Source organism: Camelus bactrianus, chromosome 23 (assembly GCF_048773025.1).
Source record: "Camelus bactrianus isolate YW-2024 breed Bactrian camel chromosome 23, ASM4877302v1, whole genome shotgun sequence".
Lineage (NCBI taxonomy): Eukaryota > Metazoa > Chordata > Mammalia > Artiodactyla > Camelidae > Camelus > Camelus bactrianus.
The window spans coordinates 32,218,327-32,234,212 of NC_133561.1; the positions used below are offsets into that span (position 1 = coordinate 32,218,327).

At 56.7% G+C, this 15,886-nt stretch overlaps 1 protein-coding gene across 23 annotated transcripts in view; it reads left to right on the forward strand.

Annotated features, from left to right (window-relative positions):
- The window catches only part of PLEKHA6 (pleckstrin homology domain containing A6), a 139,606-nt gene that overhangs the window by 109,972 nt on the left and 13,748 nt on the right, over positions 1 to 15,886 (forward strand). For 16 of the 23 annotated variants that reach the window (XM_045523470.2, XM_045523647.2, XM_045523403.2 and 13 more), the window contains 11 exons: positions 1,202 to 1,753; positions 2,930 to 3,446; positions 3,926 to 4,012; positions 5,067 to 5,120; positions 8,990 to 9,070; positions 9,944 to 10,012; positions 11,279 to 11,359; positions 11,648 to 11,797; positions 12,544 to 12,639; positions 14,201 to 14,312; positions 14,932 to 15,071. In XM_045523470.2, coding sequence (XP_045379426.1) covers positions 1,202 to 1,753; positions 2,930 to 3,446; positions 3,926 to 4,012; positions 5,067 to 5,120; positions 8,990 to 9,070; positions 9,944 to 10,012; positions 11,279 to 11,359; positions 11,648 to 11,797; positions 12,544 to 12,639; positions 14,201 to 14,312; positions 14,932 to 15,071 — 1,939 coding nt within the window. The remainder of the gene's footprint in view (positions 1 to 1,201; positions 1,754 to 2,929; positions 3,447 to 3,925; positions 4,013 to 5,066; positions 5,121 to 8,989; positions 9,071 to 9,943; positions 10,013 to 11,278; positions 11,360 to 11,647; positions 11,798 to 12,543; positions 12,640 to 14,200; positions 14,313 to 14,931; positions 15,072 to 15,886) is intronic. The other 7 variants (XM_074352005.1, XM_074352006.1, XM_074352007.1 and 4 more) reach the window with 5 other exon arrangements.

A 15,886-nucleotide genomic window follows, 5' to 3' on the forward strand; every position in this document is an offset into this window, starting at 1 on the left:
AGCCAGGTTCCATCAGGGCCTGGCCAGGAGCCAAAGGCCAGGGTCATTTGCTTGTTTTGATAAGCACACAGCCTCTGTGGGAAGGGGGAATCGGGTTCGAATCCCAACTTGGTTGCTTTCCCACTGTGTGACCTCGGTGTAAGCTTCTTGACCTTTGAACCTCAAAGACAAGAATGATAACCCGACCTCGGGGGTTGCTGTGAGGACTGGGTAGTGTATGTAAAGTAAGCACTCAGCATCTGAGTGCTCCCGTCGTCACCTCATCCCACCGTCACCCGGAGCCTCAGCGCCTGTCTCTGCTTGAACTGGGTGTGGAGTCTTGAGTGAGATGTGATCAAGGATCCAGCAGAAGGAGGTTTGACAGTGTAGACTTCAAGTCTACCTACATGACTTGGAAATGTTTACCAAGCGGTGTCTCAACAAGGATGCTGGCATATGTTGAATTTGGGAGGGTGTAGGGAGGACGTTGTCATGAGCTGCTATCTTCGCTTCAACCAAGGGGCGTACTCATTCGTTTCATAAATGTTTATTGGAAGTAGAAATGTGTAAGGCACCATGTAGGGTGCTAGGAAAGCAAGGGAGGAGAGTCTGATGTGGTCCTACCTCACGGAGCTTAAACTCTAACGGAACGTCAGGCCTGGAGGAAGTTTGTTCTGGAGGCAGGGAACTCGCATGTCTCTATGCCTGTGACGTTTGGGGCAACAGCTTCAGCCCCTGACGTGCCTGCTTTGTTTGATCTCACAGTCCTATGAGGGGAGGTACCATCTTATCCATCCTGCCAGTGAGGGGCCCGAGACTCGTGGAGGTTAAGGAACTTTCTGACCTGTGACCAGCCTCTGCGGCTGAGACATCAGAGAGGTTCCTGTCATGTGTAGTGTGCAGTGCATATCAAGTCTGGGGCCTGGCTCAGGGACAGACTGCAGGGGAGACCTGGTATGGGTGAGGTTAGTCTTGACCACAGCTTGAAGGCTGGACTCCAGGTGGGTCAGCAGAAGGGAGTGGAGAGTGGCCGGTGGAGTGGACCAAGAGGACCAGGGCAGGCACATATGCACAGGCAAGCTGGAATTGTGTTTTACAGTTGTCCAGGCTGGAGCAAGAAGATAAAATGGTAGGATTTAGGAAACAGAATTATAATTCATTGAATCCTGTTTCCATTGCTGTCTCCCTTCCCATCTGTCTCTACTCCATTTCTCCTTCCCAGTCTCCCCACCACCACCCAACTCCATGCTGGGCTGGAGTCCCTGACAACATCTCCCTTGGCATCCCGCAGCCACGAGAAGCCAGATTCGGAGAACATCCCACCCAGCAAACACCACCACCAGCCGCCTCACAACAGCCTCCCCAAGTCTGAACCGGAGGCCAAGACTCGAGGGGAGGGTGATGGCCGAGGCTGCGAGAAGGCGGAGCGGAGGCCCGAGAGGCCTGAAGTCAAGAGCGAGCCCCTGGTGAAAGCCAATGGCGTCCACACCGGCCCAGGACCAGGCTCGGAGCCCGGCAGCCCTTACCCCGAGGGCCCAAGGGTCCCCGGGGGTGGGGAGCGGCCCACCCAGCCCAACGGCTGGCAGTACAGCTCCCCCAGCCGGCCAGGGAGCACAGCCTTCCCGCCTCAGGACTCAGAGAGTGGGGGGCACCGGCAGAGCTTCCCGCCACGAGTCAACCCCGACAAAATCGCCCAGCGCAAGAGCTCCATGAACCAGCTTCAGCAGTGGGTGAACCTGCGCCGAGGGGTGCCCCCTCCTGAAGACCTTCGGAGGTGAGGCTGGTGTTCCGGCAGGGAGCCCGGGCTAGGGGAGTGACATGGAGGTACCCTCCATTGGAAACCTGCTGGGAGCCAGGCTGAGTTGGGAAGAAACTAAGAAAACCCCAGGATTTCTCGCTTGCCCGAGTTCTTTCCTGCCCCATGGTCTATCTGTAGGGTTTGCCTCTGCCCCTGATTCTTGATCTCTCTGCCTACCTCCTTCAGAGGAAGGGACAGGGCACCCAGGGCCTCTGCCAGGACGCTGGGTGGCCTGAAACATGCAGGCAGTCATAGCATCAGGCTTTAAAGCTGTTCCAGGCAGACACCGTCCCTACTTCCATCCCTTGTACCACATCCTCTGTTCCTGAGTTTCTACCAGCACAAGACTTAACTAACCGCCAAGCCAACTCGCTCCGTTTTTGAATGGCTCTAATTGTTTGAAAACCATTATTTATATGCAGTTTTAAAAACAGAAACAAAATGTTGCCACTCATTGGTCCTAGTTCTGCCCTCTAGATCTTCTTTATCTAGTGACTGGCTTTCAGAGATTTGAAGACATTTATTGGATCTGATTGCATTCATCATCAGGGCAAGCGGGGCTGCCACGCCTTCCCTGGGGGTCTGGGCAGCTCCAGGGGCTGCAGGTAGCAGCCTCAGGAGGGCAGCTCACGGCTGCTGGGCTGGCCTGCCCTGAGGAGAGCGCCTCACTTGGGTTAAGTCCCAAGAACCTACTGGTTCCGTCCTTGACAAGATCATAAAATCAGGGAAGCCTCCCTTTTGTGCTGGTCTGCTGCTCAGCTCCGGGTGTCTGGTGCTTTTGTACTCCTTCTGCTATTTGCCTCTCTGGAAAGGATCTGATAAGTTGGTTCACGCTGAGATAGAGATGGCTAACAAGGCTTCAAGTTTCTCCCCAGGGGTATTTCATTTTAAAGAGACAAAGATGGAAGCTTTAAATGGTGAAATTTCTGTCCTCAAGGAGCTGGTTAAGGGAGGGGGCTTTGGGGGTGGGCCTTCCCTTGCACCTTTGCAAACAGGACTCAGTGCCTGGGCTCTGAGGGTCAGCCCGGGTCTCCACCACCTAGTCAGATCTGCTCTAGGCTGGATGACATGGAGGTGGGGCCGGGGCACAGGCAGGTGGCTGGGGACGTGCCCATGTTGTCTGGCTTACTTACAGTGTTCTCTGTCTCTCAGTCCCTCCAGGTTCTACCCCGTGTCCCGTAGGGTCCCTGAGTATTACAACCCCTACTCCTCCCAGTACCCTGATGACTACCAGCACTACCCGCCAGGCGTGCGGCCCGACAGCATCTGCTCGATGCCGGCCTACGATCGGATCAGCCCGCCCTGGGCGCTGGAGGACAAGCGTCACTCCTTCCGGAACGGAGGCGGCCCCGCCTTCCAGCTGCGTGAGTGGAAGGAGCCTGCTGGCTATGGGCGGCAGGACGGCACCGTCTGGATCCCCAGCCCCTCCCGGCAGCCCGTCTATTATGATGAACTGGATGCTGCCTCCGGCTCCCTGCGCCGCCTGTCCTTGCAGCCCCGATCCCACTCCGTGCCCCGCTCGCCCAGCCAGGGCTCCTACAGCCGCGCCCGCATTTACTCCCCCGTCCGCTCACCCAGTGCCCGTTTTGAGCGGCTGCCACCTCGCAGTGAGGACATCTATGCTGACCCTGCTGCCTATGTGATGAGGCGATCCATCAGCTCCCCCAAGGTGAGCCACCAGCCTTCCCTTCCTTCCTCATCCCCTGAGGTCCCCCAGAGGCCTAAGTCCATTTGCTGAGAAGAAGTGGAGATGCAAGGGCATCTGGGGATGTGGAGTCACCGGGCCGTGTCAGCAGGACCAGCAATGCGGCCCCCGGGGAGCCATTAGCCCTGTGGTTCTGTCCATAGGAGAGCTGCCTTGGGGTTTTTGCTTTGCCCCTGAGTAGGAACACTGCTCTCTGTGCCTGTCCCCAGGCTCTGCCAGGAACCCTAAATCTATATAAGAGGGCAGAGAGGTTCTATCTTGTCAAATCTCGAGGACCTGGACAGATCATTGCAAAGATATTGCAGTGCATAAATGCTGTCCATTTTAGTTTGAAATCTGCTCTGGGACAAGATACAAACATCCCTAACCTTGAACTTCAGTTGGTGGGGAAGTCCTTGTCCCAGCCAGACCCCCTCACCTCTCCACTCCCCTTTCTCTTCCAGTATGATTACCTGGGAGACAGGCGGCCAGTCCCTGCAGGGCTGTTCCCCTACAACTACCCACCGTCCCCCACGGTCCACGATAAGATGGTATGTCCTCTCCTCCCAGCCCACCTCCCCTCAAGACCTCTCCTCCCAGGGCGGGGCCAAGCTAGGGCAGACGCAGGGACGCTCCATGCCCAATTCCTGGCTCCTCTGGTTTTGGGCAGCCTCTGGATACCGCCTCCCACCTGGCCTGGGCTCTGACTCTGATTTGGAGTTTGCTGCCTGTTACCCCTCCTCCTCTGTGACACGGTAGAGGAGCAGGGACGAGATCTGGAAATGTGAAATGTCCCCATCATCTCGACCTCAGAACAGTCCCCCTCTCCAGCATGCAGGGGGCTTGGACCTCCTCTCCTAAGGGAGCTTAGGTTATGGGCTGGGAAGAAAAGCCAGGCTAGAGCTCCCAAAACAGGCACAATCTTCTAGTCTCCCCACGAAGCCTACTTGCTTCCAGCTTGTCCTTGCCTTGAATGCCACTTTTGGGGAAGGAGACGAGAGATGGGACTGAGGAAAAAAATTTCCCATATTGTGTCTCCTCCTACTTTCTCTCCCCTTTCTACTTATGTTTCTTCCTGGAATTTGTTCTCCTGAGAAATTTTCTGTCCACTCGGAGAACTAGACACAGATGTTCCACTTGAACGGTTGGGGAGAACCAGTGAGCCACCCGGCACATCCCTGTCCCCAGAGACCTGTGGCTGACCGACCCCGCTCCCTCTGACTCTCCCCTGCCAGTGTCCAAACTCTGTAGCCTTGACACCCGGCAAATGCACCCTTCCCAAAACAATGGAATTTTCCAGAGAAGTCAGAGAGAGCTGCTAGGAAGTGCTGGCTAGATGGACGCAATGGTGCTTTCCTTTCCCAGGAGGGCCAGGCCCACCCGGGAGCCACGAGGGTATGTCCCTCCTCTCGCTGGGTGCGTCCAGCAGGCGGCCTCTGTGGCTGCCCGCATCCTCATCCCTTCCCTTCCCCAGAGCTCCTCAAGGTCAGAGAGGCCTTTGTCGCTGCCCAGCTAACTCTTAACCGCTTTGCTTCCTTTTTATTGTTTTCTTCTGTCGTGTTCCTGTTTGTTTGTGTTCCCGTTGGGCCTCGGGCTCCCGGGTAGGATGAACTTTTAGACCTTCAATTGCAAAGAAACCTAGAGTATTTGGATCAGCAGGTAGGCAGAGCTGGTGCCCCCTTCGCCATCCCCCTGCCTTCCCATCACCTCTCCCTGCTCCGCCCCACCTCCTCATCCTCCATCCATTTGACAACCTTTGTTGGGACAACCAGGACACAACAAAGTGGCTTATATTTTGGTTTGCACCTTCACACCCCCTTCTCCTCAAAGCCCTTTAGGGCAGCTGGGAGTTTCCTGGGGACAGGAGAATAATAAATGACCACATGAATAATTAATGCCAACTCCTGTTTGTTTAGCCCAGATGGAACTGCCCCCAGGGGGCAGGTGGGAATTTGCATATTTGCCGGAGAGAGTTGCAGAGACAGGGAGGGACTCTGGGCTCAGGCCTAAGAGGCTAGGGGTTTAGTTTAGCCTGAATCTGGGAAATTATCCTTTCCTGTTCCACAGGTTGTGGTTAAACTCCATAATTTGTAAACTAAGGACGGCAGGCCTGCCCTCGGGTGATTTTTTTTAAATCATGTGAATTCAGTATTTGTTAGTGCTCCGCAAAGTTTTTGGGGATGCACGGCTCATGTTTTCCTGAGAATTCAGTGCTGCAGACAGAGGGAGTGTTATCAGCCCCGCTTTACAGGCGAGCATCCTGAAGAGGCAGTGAGTGTCCCTGTGTGATAGAAGCAGTGGGCTCCTGGGCTCCCGCCTTTGGCTGCCTGGCCTTTTGAGGATAAGGAGGCCGTGATGCCCACTGGGTTTAGACATGCCAAGGGTCACTACGCCGGGCATTTATATGAGCACACGCTCATGCTCGGATCTGGGCTACGAAGCATGGGGGACTTGGACGTGCACACCGTTGTCCTGTGGAGGCAGCCTGGGGTGGTGGAAATGCTCATGACAGTAGAAATAATAATAATAATAGCAGCAGCAGATACCATAATTGGGTGCTTCCTCTGTGCCACACACCATTCTAAGCACTTCACAGGCCCTAATTCATTTACTCTTTATAACTCTGCAAAGTAGGCGTTGGTATTATTTTCATCTTACAGCTGATGAAACTAAAGCCCAGAGAGATCAAGTAATACGCCAAGTGTGTCTGCACACACCTGTGGATGCAGCGCTTGGGCATGACTCTGAGCTTTTGACCCAGTTTACAGCTGCCATAGGAAGAGGCTGGGGTGCAAGGCCATCAGGACGGTTCTGTGCCTCTTAGCGGCGCAGAGAGAGCCGTCACTTGATATCCGAGAACATGGCTGCTACTGCTGGTGACTCTAGTCACAAGCCATGTGGCCCTCCTCCCACGGGGTCTTCGTGTCTCGGGGAGGTCACCCTCATAGAAGACCCTGGGCGTCGGGAAACACGGGTATCCACACTTTAATCAGCAGTGATGGCTCCCGGCCCTCAGCGGCGTTGCATCTTGGTCCCATGAGGAGTGCGTGGTGTCCCCACCGTGAACGCTCCAGTCCACGTGGGGGTGAGTCCCCGGGTGCCGAGCTGAGCGGGGCTGGGAAGCATGGGCAGGACGCAGGGTACACAGTGGCTGGGTGGGGAGGAGCAGGGCTCCCGGGCGGGCCTGCCTCCCTGCGGCCCGTCCACACTGCTGGCTGTCCCAGCATTCAGTGTAGACAGCAGGGCCCCTTCCTGGGGGCCTCTGCCCTTAGCCTGGGGGCTTCAGAAGTAACCTTTCAGGGGACCTCCTCCTAGGCAAAGGATAATATCTTTTAAAAGGCATTTTTGTATGATAAGAAGAGTCCGGAACGCGGTCAGACACTGTGCTCTAATTCCAGCTGTGCCATTTACAGCGATTTTTTTTTTTTAACCTTGGAAATGTCACTTGGTCTCTCCGGGTCTTTGTTTTCTCAGTCATGAAACGGACATTGGAGAACCTGCCCTTTCTGCCTCACAGAGTTACTGGGAGGCTGAGTGAGGCTTTCTGTGAGTGCCCTTTGTCACGCACCCAGGCGGGGGGGGGGGGGGCAATGGCTGAGGTGATTATTTTATTGTTCTTTTTTCCGAAAAACTCAAAAATATTAGTAGACCACCCTTGCTATGTATCAGGCTCCGGGTTCAGTGCTTTTTCACAAAATTTCTCTAACGTTTTGGAGAGACAGAAGGTGGCACACAGGAACCCTCCCAGAGACAAGGCCTCCGTGGGCTGACAGGTCCCCAGCATGGGAGGCAGCGGGCCGGGGGAGAATGTTCCGGCTTCCTTCATTGCTTTAGAGCCATTGGCTGGGGAAGGAATGGGCTCTGTGCGTGACCAGGGAGCCCCTGGGCATCCCTTGCCCTCTCAAATCCTGATTGTTGGTAGATCTGCCTTTTCCTACACACACACACACACACACACACACACACACATGCACACACATGCACACACACACGCATGCACACGCCACACACAGGACACGGGCGTGACACACAGGCAGCAGACGTGGACACACACAGACACACATACCACATGCAATCACACCTACACCACACAGGCACACCCCACATACAATAAACACAATCTCAGTCACACACACACACATGTATGGGCTCTGAGAAGACAGAGACTGACTTGACTTCAGACCCTTACAAGAAAATGTCGACGGCCTGCTGACTTTTAGCCATTTTTACGAAGACTCAACCTCGTAGTATTGTTGCTCTTTTGAAAGCCTTTTAAATCACACTTTACATCTTGGAAAAACACTTCCAACTGGGCTAAAGAAGTAGAAAAAGCAGATCCGAGGAAAACGTTTTAATATGCTGTAGCCCTGTGAATGGGGGTGGGTGGTGACCGCCCGACCCTGTCCACGGCACGCAGAGGCCAGGCTGCCTGGGAGCTGCCGACCAAACGGGGTAAGAGGAAAATGTATGTGGGTCCAAGAAGGACTGGGAAGACAAGGGCAGAAAACATGGAGACCACTGAACTGTGACCCCAGAAGATCTGCCCTAAGGTGGCCCCCTCCCTTCCCTTACTCACTTCCCCTCCCCAAGAAGCTTCTCCTGCACGGCTCCCTTCTGTCTTCTGCTGCCTTCTCCTGGAGATCAACTGAGTTAAAGGGACATAGCCAAGGACACTCCGTACTACATTTATGTCTGAGGCTGTCTCACTGGAACCCGGGGAGGGGGGGGAACGATGGCATTTCTGGTTGGCTGGGTTGGGTCGTCCTCCCTCCCTCCCCCTCCCCCTCCCTCCCTCTTCCTTCTCACTCTTTTTTCATTTGGCAAATAGTGTTTCCCCCTCCATGTTCCTAATGATCCTTGAAGCACAAAGATAACCGGTTGGGAGAGCAGTGTCCCAGTATCTGGTGTCCCTTTAACACGGCTTGCTTGTTTTGGCTTCCTTATTTGCTACCCGGCGCCATCCAAGATCAGCCTGGATGCTACCAGCCCAGCTCTGGAAACCGTGTTTAGCGATCCTTTCTACTCTAGAGCAGAGGAGGGGCAGGGGGCAGGGACAGAGACCTGCCACCACCCATTGTGAAAGCCCGTCCAAAGCGCAGGCCCCAGGTTTCCTTTTTAAGCCGTTTCATTTAGTTCAGATTTGGGGCAATCAGCCTTTTCAACTGCCTTGTGTGGTCTTTGACCAAATCAGTGTGAGAAATTAGAGCTGGGCCAAGGGGCTGAGGCCCACCACACTCAGGCACCCTGGGGAAGTGTCACTGAGCCGGGGGCCTCTTCGGAGCAGAGAGCCAGAACACAGTAACCTTGCAGCTCCCTTCTGTGGCCTTTCCTCAAGGGCAGCTTCCGAGATGGAGTTCACACGCGGTGAGTGGCGGGCGGGGCCAGGCAGAGGGTGCTGGAGGCCTCAGCAGGAGCGGCCCTTTCCTGTCTCCTGGAAAGCAGAGCAGAGGCGCGCGTGGGGGAGCCGGCTCTCTGTGGGGCTGAGTTTGAGGCTGAGTTTGAGTCGTCCGTTCCTTCCTCTGCCGCAGATGAGTGAGAGTGAGACTCTCATCAGTATGGTGAACCACATGGTGGAAAACTCCTCCCCCAGGGCCCAGCTCTTCATGCAAGTAAGACCTCCGCCGGCAGCGCGGTCCCGTCCACACCATTTCAGCTGCTCCTGCATGGTCGGGTCATCCCTCGGGGACGGGGCTTGCTCCGCCCGCCTGCTCACCCGCCAGGCCTCATCTCCCAGCCTCAGCCTGGTCGCCCTCCTTTAATTCCACTGTGTCTCCTCCATTCTTCACGTTCATGAGTGAACCCAAGGCCCATTTCCCAAACCATCCAAACAGCCAGCACTGACATCTCATGCCGCGCCGGGGACTGCCAGTCTGCTTTAATGTCCAGGACTCCTGTCTCGTGTTTGGTTCAGGGCATGAGGGGTGTGTGTGGAACCATCCTGTGGCAAGGGTGTGTAGAATGTGCTGTGGTTGCTGCATGTGTCACCAAGGGCAGGCCGCCTTGGCTGGACCGAGAGGCCCTCCTGGTTTAGGCACCAGCCCTGTGACTGGCGCTCGGTGCACCAGGGCAGTTCTCAAACGCTTCCAATGCGCGTTGCGTCTTCCCAGGTCCTCCCCTCAGGAACGCAGGGACTTAACTGGTGTTCTCACGCTTGTTACCAGTAAGCCATCTGGGAGCCACAGCCCGGGCGTCCCTCCCGGCAGGAGACCCTAGGGCTCAGTCGGGAGAAGATACAAAACACGATTTACACGGCGTCTCTACCGTCAGAATCAGCCCAGGATGGTTGGGATGGAGCTTAGGCTCGGTGGTCCCACTTTCCAGCCAGGGGACAGAGAACTAGCTCAGCTCAGGTCCCCGAACATACGCTGCCTGAAGGGATGAACGGTGGTCTGCGGCAGGAGTGGAGCCAGGGTGGTGAACTCTCCCTCACCACACGCCCCTGTCCGTCCCCGGCTGCAGTAACCCGCCTCCTGTTCCTGCAGGTCCCTCCGTACCCAGAAGTGTTCCGGGACAGCCTCCACACCTACAAGTTAAACGAGCAAGACACAGATGTAAGAGCAGCTCTCCTGCTCCCCCTCTGCCCACTCCAGCCCCTCCCGCTGCCGCCGCCTCCTCACGCTCTGCTGGGGGAGCCTTTCCTCTGTCCATCTCTCTTCCTCCTGTGGCCCTTCGTACATTTGATTCATGTCCTCTCTCGCCGCAAAGACAACATTCTGCGTGTCCCTCCTCATGCCCCTCTTCTCCTCACCACTCACCCCTGCCTCCCACGATGGCCGTGTGTGTCTCCACTGACCTCGAGGCCCTCTTAGCCACAGCCCTGGTGTCTGCTGGTAACCGGAATGCAAAGCTTTGTCAGGAGGTAGAGCAGTCTGCTCGGTGCCCAGCCTGGTGTGGTCTCTGGGGCCCTGGAAAGCAGAGTAGGGCCCTGCCCGGCCCTCAGGGAGTTGCTGGGTAGCCGGAGAGGCCGGCAGCATCAGGTGGTTCGTATGCTGAGCAAACAGCAATAGGGTCTGCAGGAGTGCAGGGCAGTGCGACCTGTGGGCTGGTGGGCCAGGACAAAGCAGGTGGTATGTGAGCTGGGCCTTGAAGTAAAAGCTCCAGAGGACAAGACTTGGCTCAATAGAAAGGAGCTAAGTGGGTATTTGAGGAGTGGCCTGAATAAAGATGTGGACTCAGGAAAGCACAGGTCTTCCCAGAAGTTTGGCCTAACCTGCCTCTTCCCACTGGCCTGGCCTGGGTAGCAGATCTGTCCAACAGGCATGGGGGAGGCTCCATCCAGGCAAGGTCCACACCTCAGAGGGACCCCAGCATCAGCCATCCTGAGACTCTGGAGGTGGGAGGGGAGCACAGGGGCCTGTGGGACTGGGGGGCCAGTTTACATCATTCACTAGGTTTTCTAAGACTGCTGTTCAGAAACCCAGCCTACCTCTCCCATCCACACCCACCTAGAGGCCTAGGAAGCAAGGCCATGTTGTCTTCTCAGCCCCTTGTGAGCTGGAACCTCTGGAGGATGGGAGTGTAGGATCTTAATACCTGGCTCTTAGGCCTCTCCTCTCTCAAGCTGACTCACTTCCTCAGAGCATAAGCATGTCTTCTCTCCCAGTGGGTCTTTGGGGAGTCTCTCAAGGTGAAGACCATCTTCCTGTTTCCAGGAGCCTCCAAGGTCAAGGTGGAGGCCCGGGGTTCCTCACTCGGCACGGGTGAGGAGGTGGTATCCAGAGGCACGGCCCTGCTGACCCAGTTCCCGGGTCCCCATCAAACCATGTCCTTCACCCCTTCTCTCTCCCTCCCTTCCCCCCACCCCCTTGGGACCCCAGAAGCTGCTGGGCAAGTTGTGTGAGCAGAACAAGGTGGTGAGGGAGCAGGACCGGCTGGTGCAGCAGCTCCGAGCTGAGAAGGTGAGATCTGTGAGGTGGCCGTGAATGGGGGCACGTAAGGGGACTGGCCCGGAGAACGTGCGGGTTGCTGTCTCCATCCTGACTAAGCTGACGAAGCTTTGTCCTTTCTTAAGCTTCTGTCCTGCCCTTAGTTGGAAGTGCTGAAGGTCCTCTGGGGACCTGAGCTAGTGTGAGGACCACCTCCACTAAGCTGCCTGGCGGAACCCCTAAGGCTCAGGCCTCAGGTGCTCCAAGTCCCCGAGAGGAGATATCAGGGCTGCTCACAGCCATCTCCCTGCTGTTCTTCAGGAGAGCCTGGAAAGTGCCTTGATGGGGACCCACCAGGAGCTGGAGATGTTTGGAAGCCAGCCCGCCTACCCGGAGAAGCTGCTGCACAAGAAGGAGTCTCTGCAGAACCAGCTGATCAACATCCGGGTGGAGCTGTCGCAGGCCACTACGGTACCGGGGCCGGCTCTGTGCCCCCAGCCCCGGTCGGCGCTGGCGGGCAGCCACCCCTCCCAGGCTGTGCTCTCCTAACCCCGATTCTCCTCGGAGGGCACGGGCAGGGTGCCTCTCTGGGAGCGGTGTGACACTTAACGCTGCCTTGCAAAGGGGCAGCAAACACGCTGGCCTACTTGTCCCTGGGAGACTAGCTCGTTTCCCAAAAGCCGTCCCTGCAACGGGACTCGTTCAGCACAGTGCAAAGTTGAGGGGCACCTACTTCCTTGGCTGCTCTGACAGCTCTGCTGCCCACCTCCTCTTCTCTCCTGGGGAACCAGGGCACCGGCAACATGCTGCCCGGTTACCTCCCAGCGCGCGCAGGGCAGAGCCCCCAGCACAGACTACCTGGGGAATAGCTCTGGGGGCAGCAGCAAAGGCCGCAGGAAAACGTGGCGCAGAGAGGAGGAAGGTCTCTAACCTCCCAAGAGCAGCCACATCTGGCTCTTTCCTGCCTGCAGCATGGAGAGTCTTCTGTTTCCTCTCTTTAGCGTGCAGGGGGATGGGCTGTTGTGTCTCCTAGAAGGCCAGTGTTTTGCTGTCATCAGACTGTCTCCGCCCCGTGCCCTCTCCCGTACCTCTGTGTCCTCCTCCCCAGACCGGCCAGACCCCAGGTACCCGGGCCCCAGGCCCCGAGGCAGGACGAGGAGCTGGTTTGGCACTTGCAGCTTCTCAGTGAGCATCCCCCACACCCCCACACCCCGCAGGCCCTGGCGAACAGCACCGTGGAATACGAGGGCCTGGAGTCGGAGGTCTCCGCCCTGCATGACGAGCTCTGGGAGCAGCTCAGCTTGGACCTCCAGGTGAAGAGGGCCCCCAGGCAGGGGGGCTGCTGGGGGCCGCGGGCCCTCCTTTGTCCTTTTGGCCCAAAGGGACCAAAGGGGCTTGCTTTCTTGCTTTAGAGCTTTCAGAGACTTGAGACAAGGAGTTGGTCCCAAGACAAAAGACAAGGCTAGGGCCTCTTAAAATAGACTCTTTGAGTTCCAGGGTGAAGATAGTGTGGGATTCCCCTTTGGTTCCGTCAGATCACGGGGGAAGAGGGAAAGTCATGGCATGGGAGACTAGAAGTAAGGTGCTTTATGACTGAAAGGATTTAACAGCGGGATGGGCTGCTGTGCCTCCTAGGAGGCCTGTGCTGTCATCAGAGTGTTTCCGCCCCGTGCCCTCCTCTCCCTTCCCTCTGTGTCCTCCTCCCCAGACCTGCCAGACCCCAGGTAGAAATATAAATACAAATCTCCCTGGTGACATCAGAAGAGATCACAGTGTGGGGACGATCCACTGGGGGGGTTTTAGATGGGACAGAGGCCCTCCTTTCGGAGGTGGGTCAGAAACACTCTGCTTGGAGGCAGGAAGATGGACATTCTGGGGGCATTCTTCATCTTTTCCTCCCTCTGTCTTCTCTCCCTGGGCTCTGCCCTTTCTCCAGCTCCCTTGGCAAGCTCTGTCTCTCTGATGCAGTTAACACCCTGGTTTCCCCCATTTTCTTCCTGTTTCCGTCCTGGTAACAAAACCCACCACCAACCTGGCATCTGGTTAGGTGGGTGGGGAGAAGGGCCTCTGATCCAGGGACCCCAAATGCCACCTACGTCCATGGGCAAGCCTCACTGTCAACATGCACATTTTAGGAGGCAGGATAGTGTTGTGGTGAAGAGCACCAGCTCTTGAGCCAAACAGACCCCGAATCAGATGGTGGTCGCACTGCTTACTAACAGACAGCCCAGGGTGTGAGCCTCTGCACCTCTGAAGGGGGGCCAGCCGCTGCCCTTGCCTCGGAGACGTGTGCAGTGTGGCAGCCGCAGTGAGCTCGTGTCTGCAGGGCACTCAGCACAGGTGTGCGGTGGGGAGATGCTACATAAAACGTAGCTGTAATTTTTCAAAGAGTGGACACTGTAACTGAATAGAATTCATGTGCGTAGGTTGAGTGTAGGTATTACAAAAGGGCTATTTGGATGGAAAAAAAAGACAATAACTAGAAGCTCTCGCCCCTGGAAAATAGGTCACCATCAAGTGTCAACCCAGAGGGGCACTCACTCCAAGACCACCCTGAGCCCCCCTTGAGGGGTGGGGCACGGAATCAGAGGGGCAGGTCCTCACGCTCTTGATTCTGAAACCGCATGTTTACCCAGACGGGCTTTTTACTGTGATGACAAAGCCCTGTTCTCGGGCAATTCCAGAGCTCTGCTTCGTAGACGCTGAAGAGGCAGAGGCTGCCCCCGAGAAAGATAAATGTGTTGGAGGAACCAGTGGGGCAGGGTGTGTGTGTGCGCGCAGGCTCCTACCTACCGCTGGTCCAAACAGATGGGGGAGAAGGCTGGGGCGCTCCTTAGCAGTCACTTCCTTTGACCTGCTCTGTGGCTGTTTCAGAATGAGGTGCTCAGCCGCCAAATCCAGAAGGAGATCTGGAGGATCCAGGATGTGATGGAGGGGCTGAGGAAGAACAACCCCTCCCGGGGCACAGACACGGCCAAGCACAGAGGTGAGTGCTCCCTCCACCAGCCTCCTGGGCTTCTCTCCTCACCAGAAAAACTCCAGGCATCTCCGGCCTTCATCCCACACCTGCCAACTCACACCTCTCCCTCCAGGCCCTCGCACTGTACTCAGAGCCAGTCGGGGCCTTCTCGGGGCTCCAGAATTCTCCCCAGGGCCCTGGGATGGTAGGCAGGTAGGGCTCCCTGGTCTACAACCCCCCCGCCCCGTCCCAGAATATACCGATCAGAGATGCTGTCATCCTGAGTCTAGACTCCTTCCCAGAACAGGTCAAAGAGCATCTGCAGCTCACCAGGCCCTGAGCCCGGGGGCCCATTGGTGATGTGAGACCACTACCTGAGTATCTTCCTTCAGCCCTGGGACCCTGGGCTGGCTTTCGGTGACACCTGGAGGCAGTAGGGTCATTTACATCTGTCATCTTCCCCTGCCCAGCTCACCTCTCAACAGCCAGCCTGCCACCCAGCCCCTGTCTTAAGTTCCTTCAGCAGACCCAGGTGGCCCTGAGACACGAAGTCCTCCCCAGCCTCCCCCACCTGCAGAGCCCAGCCACACTCCAGGCCACACCACTTCCCTTTGCCTCACCTGTCTCCTCTTCTGCTTCCCCCAAGGAGGACTTGGCCCCTCAGCCACCTACAGCTCCAACAGCCCCGCCAGCCCTCTCAGCTCTGCCAGCCTCACCAGCCCCTTGAGCCCCTTTTCGCTGGTGTCTGGCTCTCAGGGGTCCCCCACCAAGCCTGGATCCAGTGAGGTAAGCGGAGATGATGGAGTAGAAGGTAGGTGGGGGAGGGAGGACCAGGTCCTCATTTGCCTGAAACTACGCAAATTCTGTGCCCATCTCTTCCCCGGAGGCCTCCACTCCTAGGGCTTTGTCTCCCAGCCTAAGGTGGCCATTCTCACTCCCAGTCTGGTGGCCTTCCCTCCAGCTTTCTCCTTTACCTGCTCTCGTCTCCAGCCGTCATCTTTGGTTGCCTTTCAGGGAAATCTCCTGGGTACCAGGCTGGTTAGCAAAGAGACCAAACACTTAACAGGAATTTAAGCCTAGATTTGTTCAGAGTTGGGGGAAGGTTGCGGGTCAGTGTGGGGAGCATTTTCCTAGTCAGTCAGCAAGTGTTTTCCAAGGCTATACTCTGGGCAAGGCATGGTGTAAGGCCCTCTTAGAAAGATGCCCGAGGGCCTTGACCCCACCCAGCGTCCAATGGGGACCAAGACCGATTCACAGTGAATAGCCCTCCTCTGGAACATGGTGGCCTAATTTCTCAATATTGAGCCATGTGGTTCAGATTGTAAATGCTCTGATGTTCCTTAAGCATTGGGACGGGTGGAGGAACCAGGGAAAGGGCATTACAGGCAGGAGAAATGGCAGAGCGAAGGTGCGGGGCTGGGATGTGCCCACTGGTCACAGGGAGGCGATGAGGAGAGAGCTCTGGAGAAAAACTGGGGACCGGTGCACAGGTGGGGGCTCAGCAGGGGAGGGCCTTGGAGGCCAGGCAGGGTTGGCTCTGGAGCTGGTGCTCCATCCAGGCCCAGGGGTGGGGGTCCGGTGGTGTGGGGGCCACCCCTGTC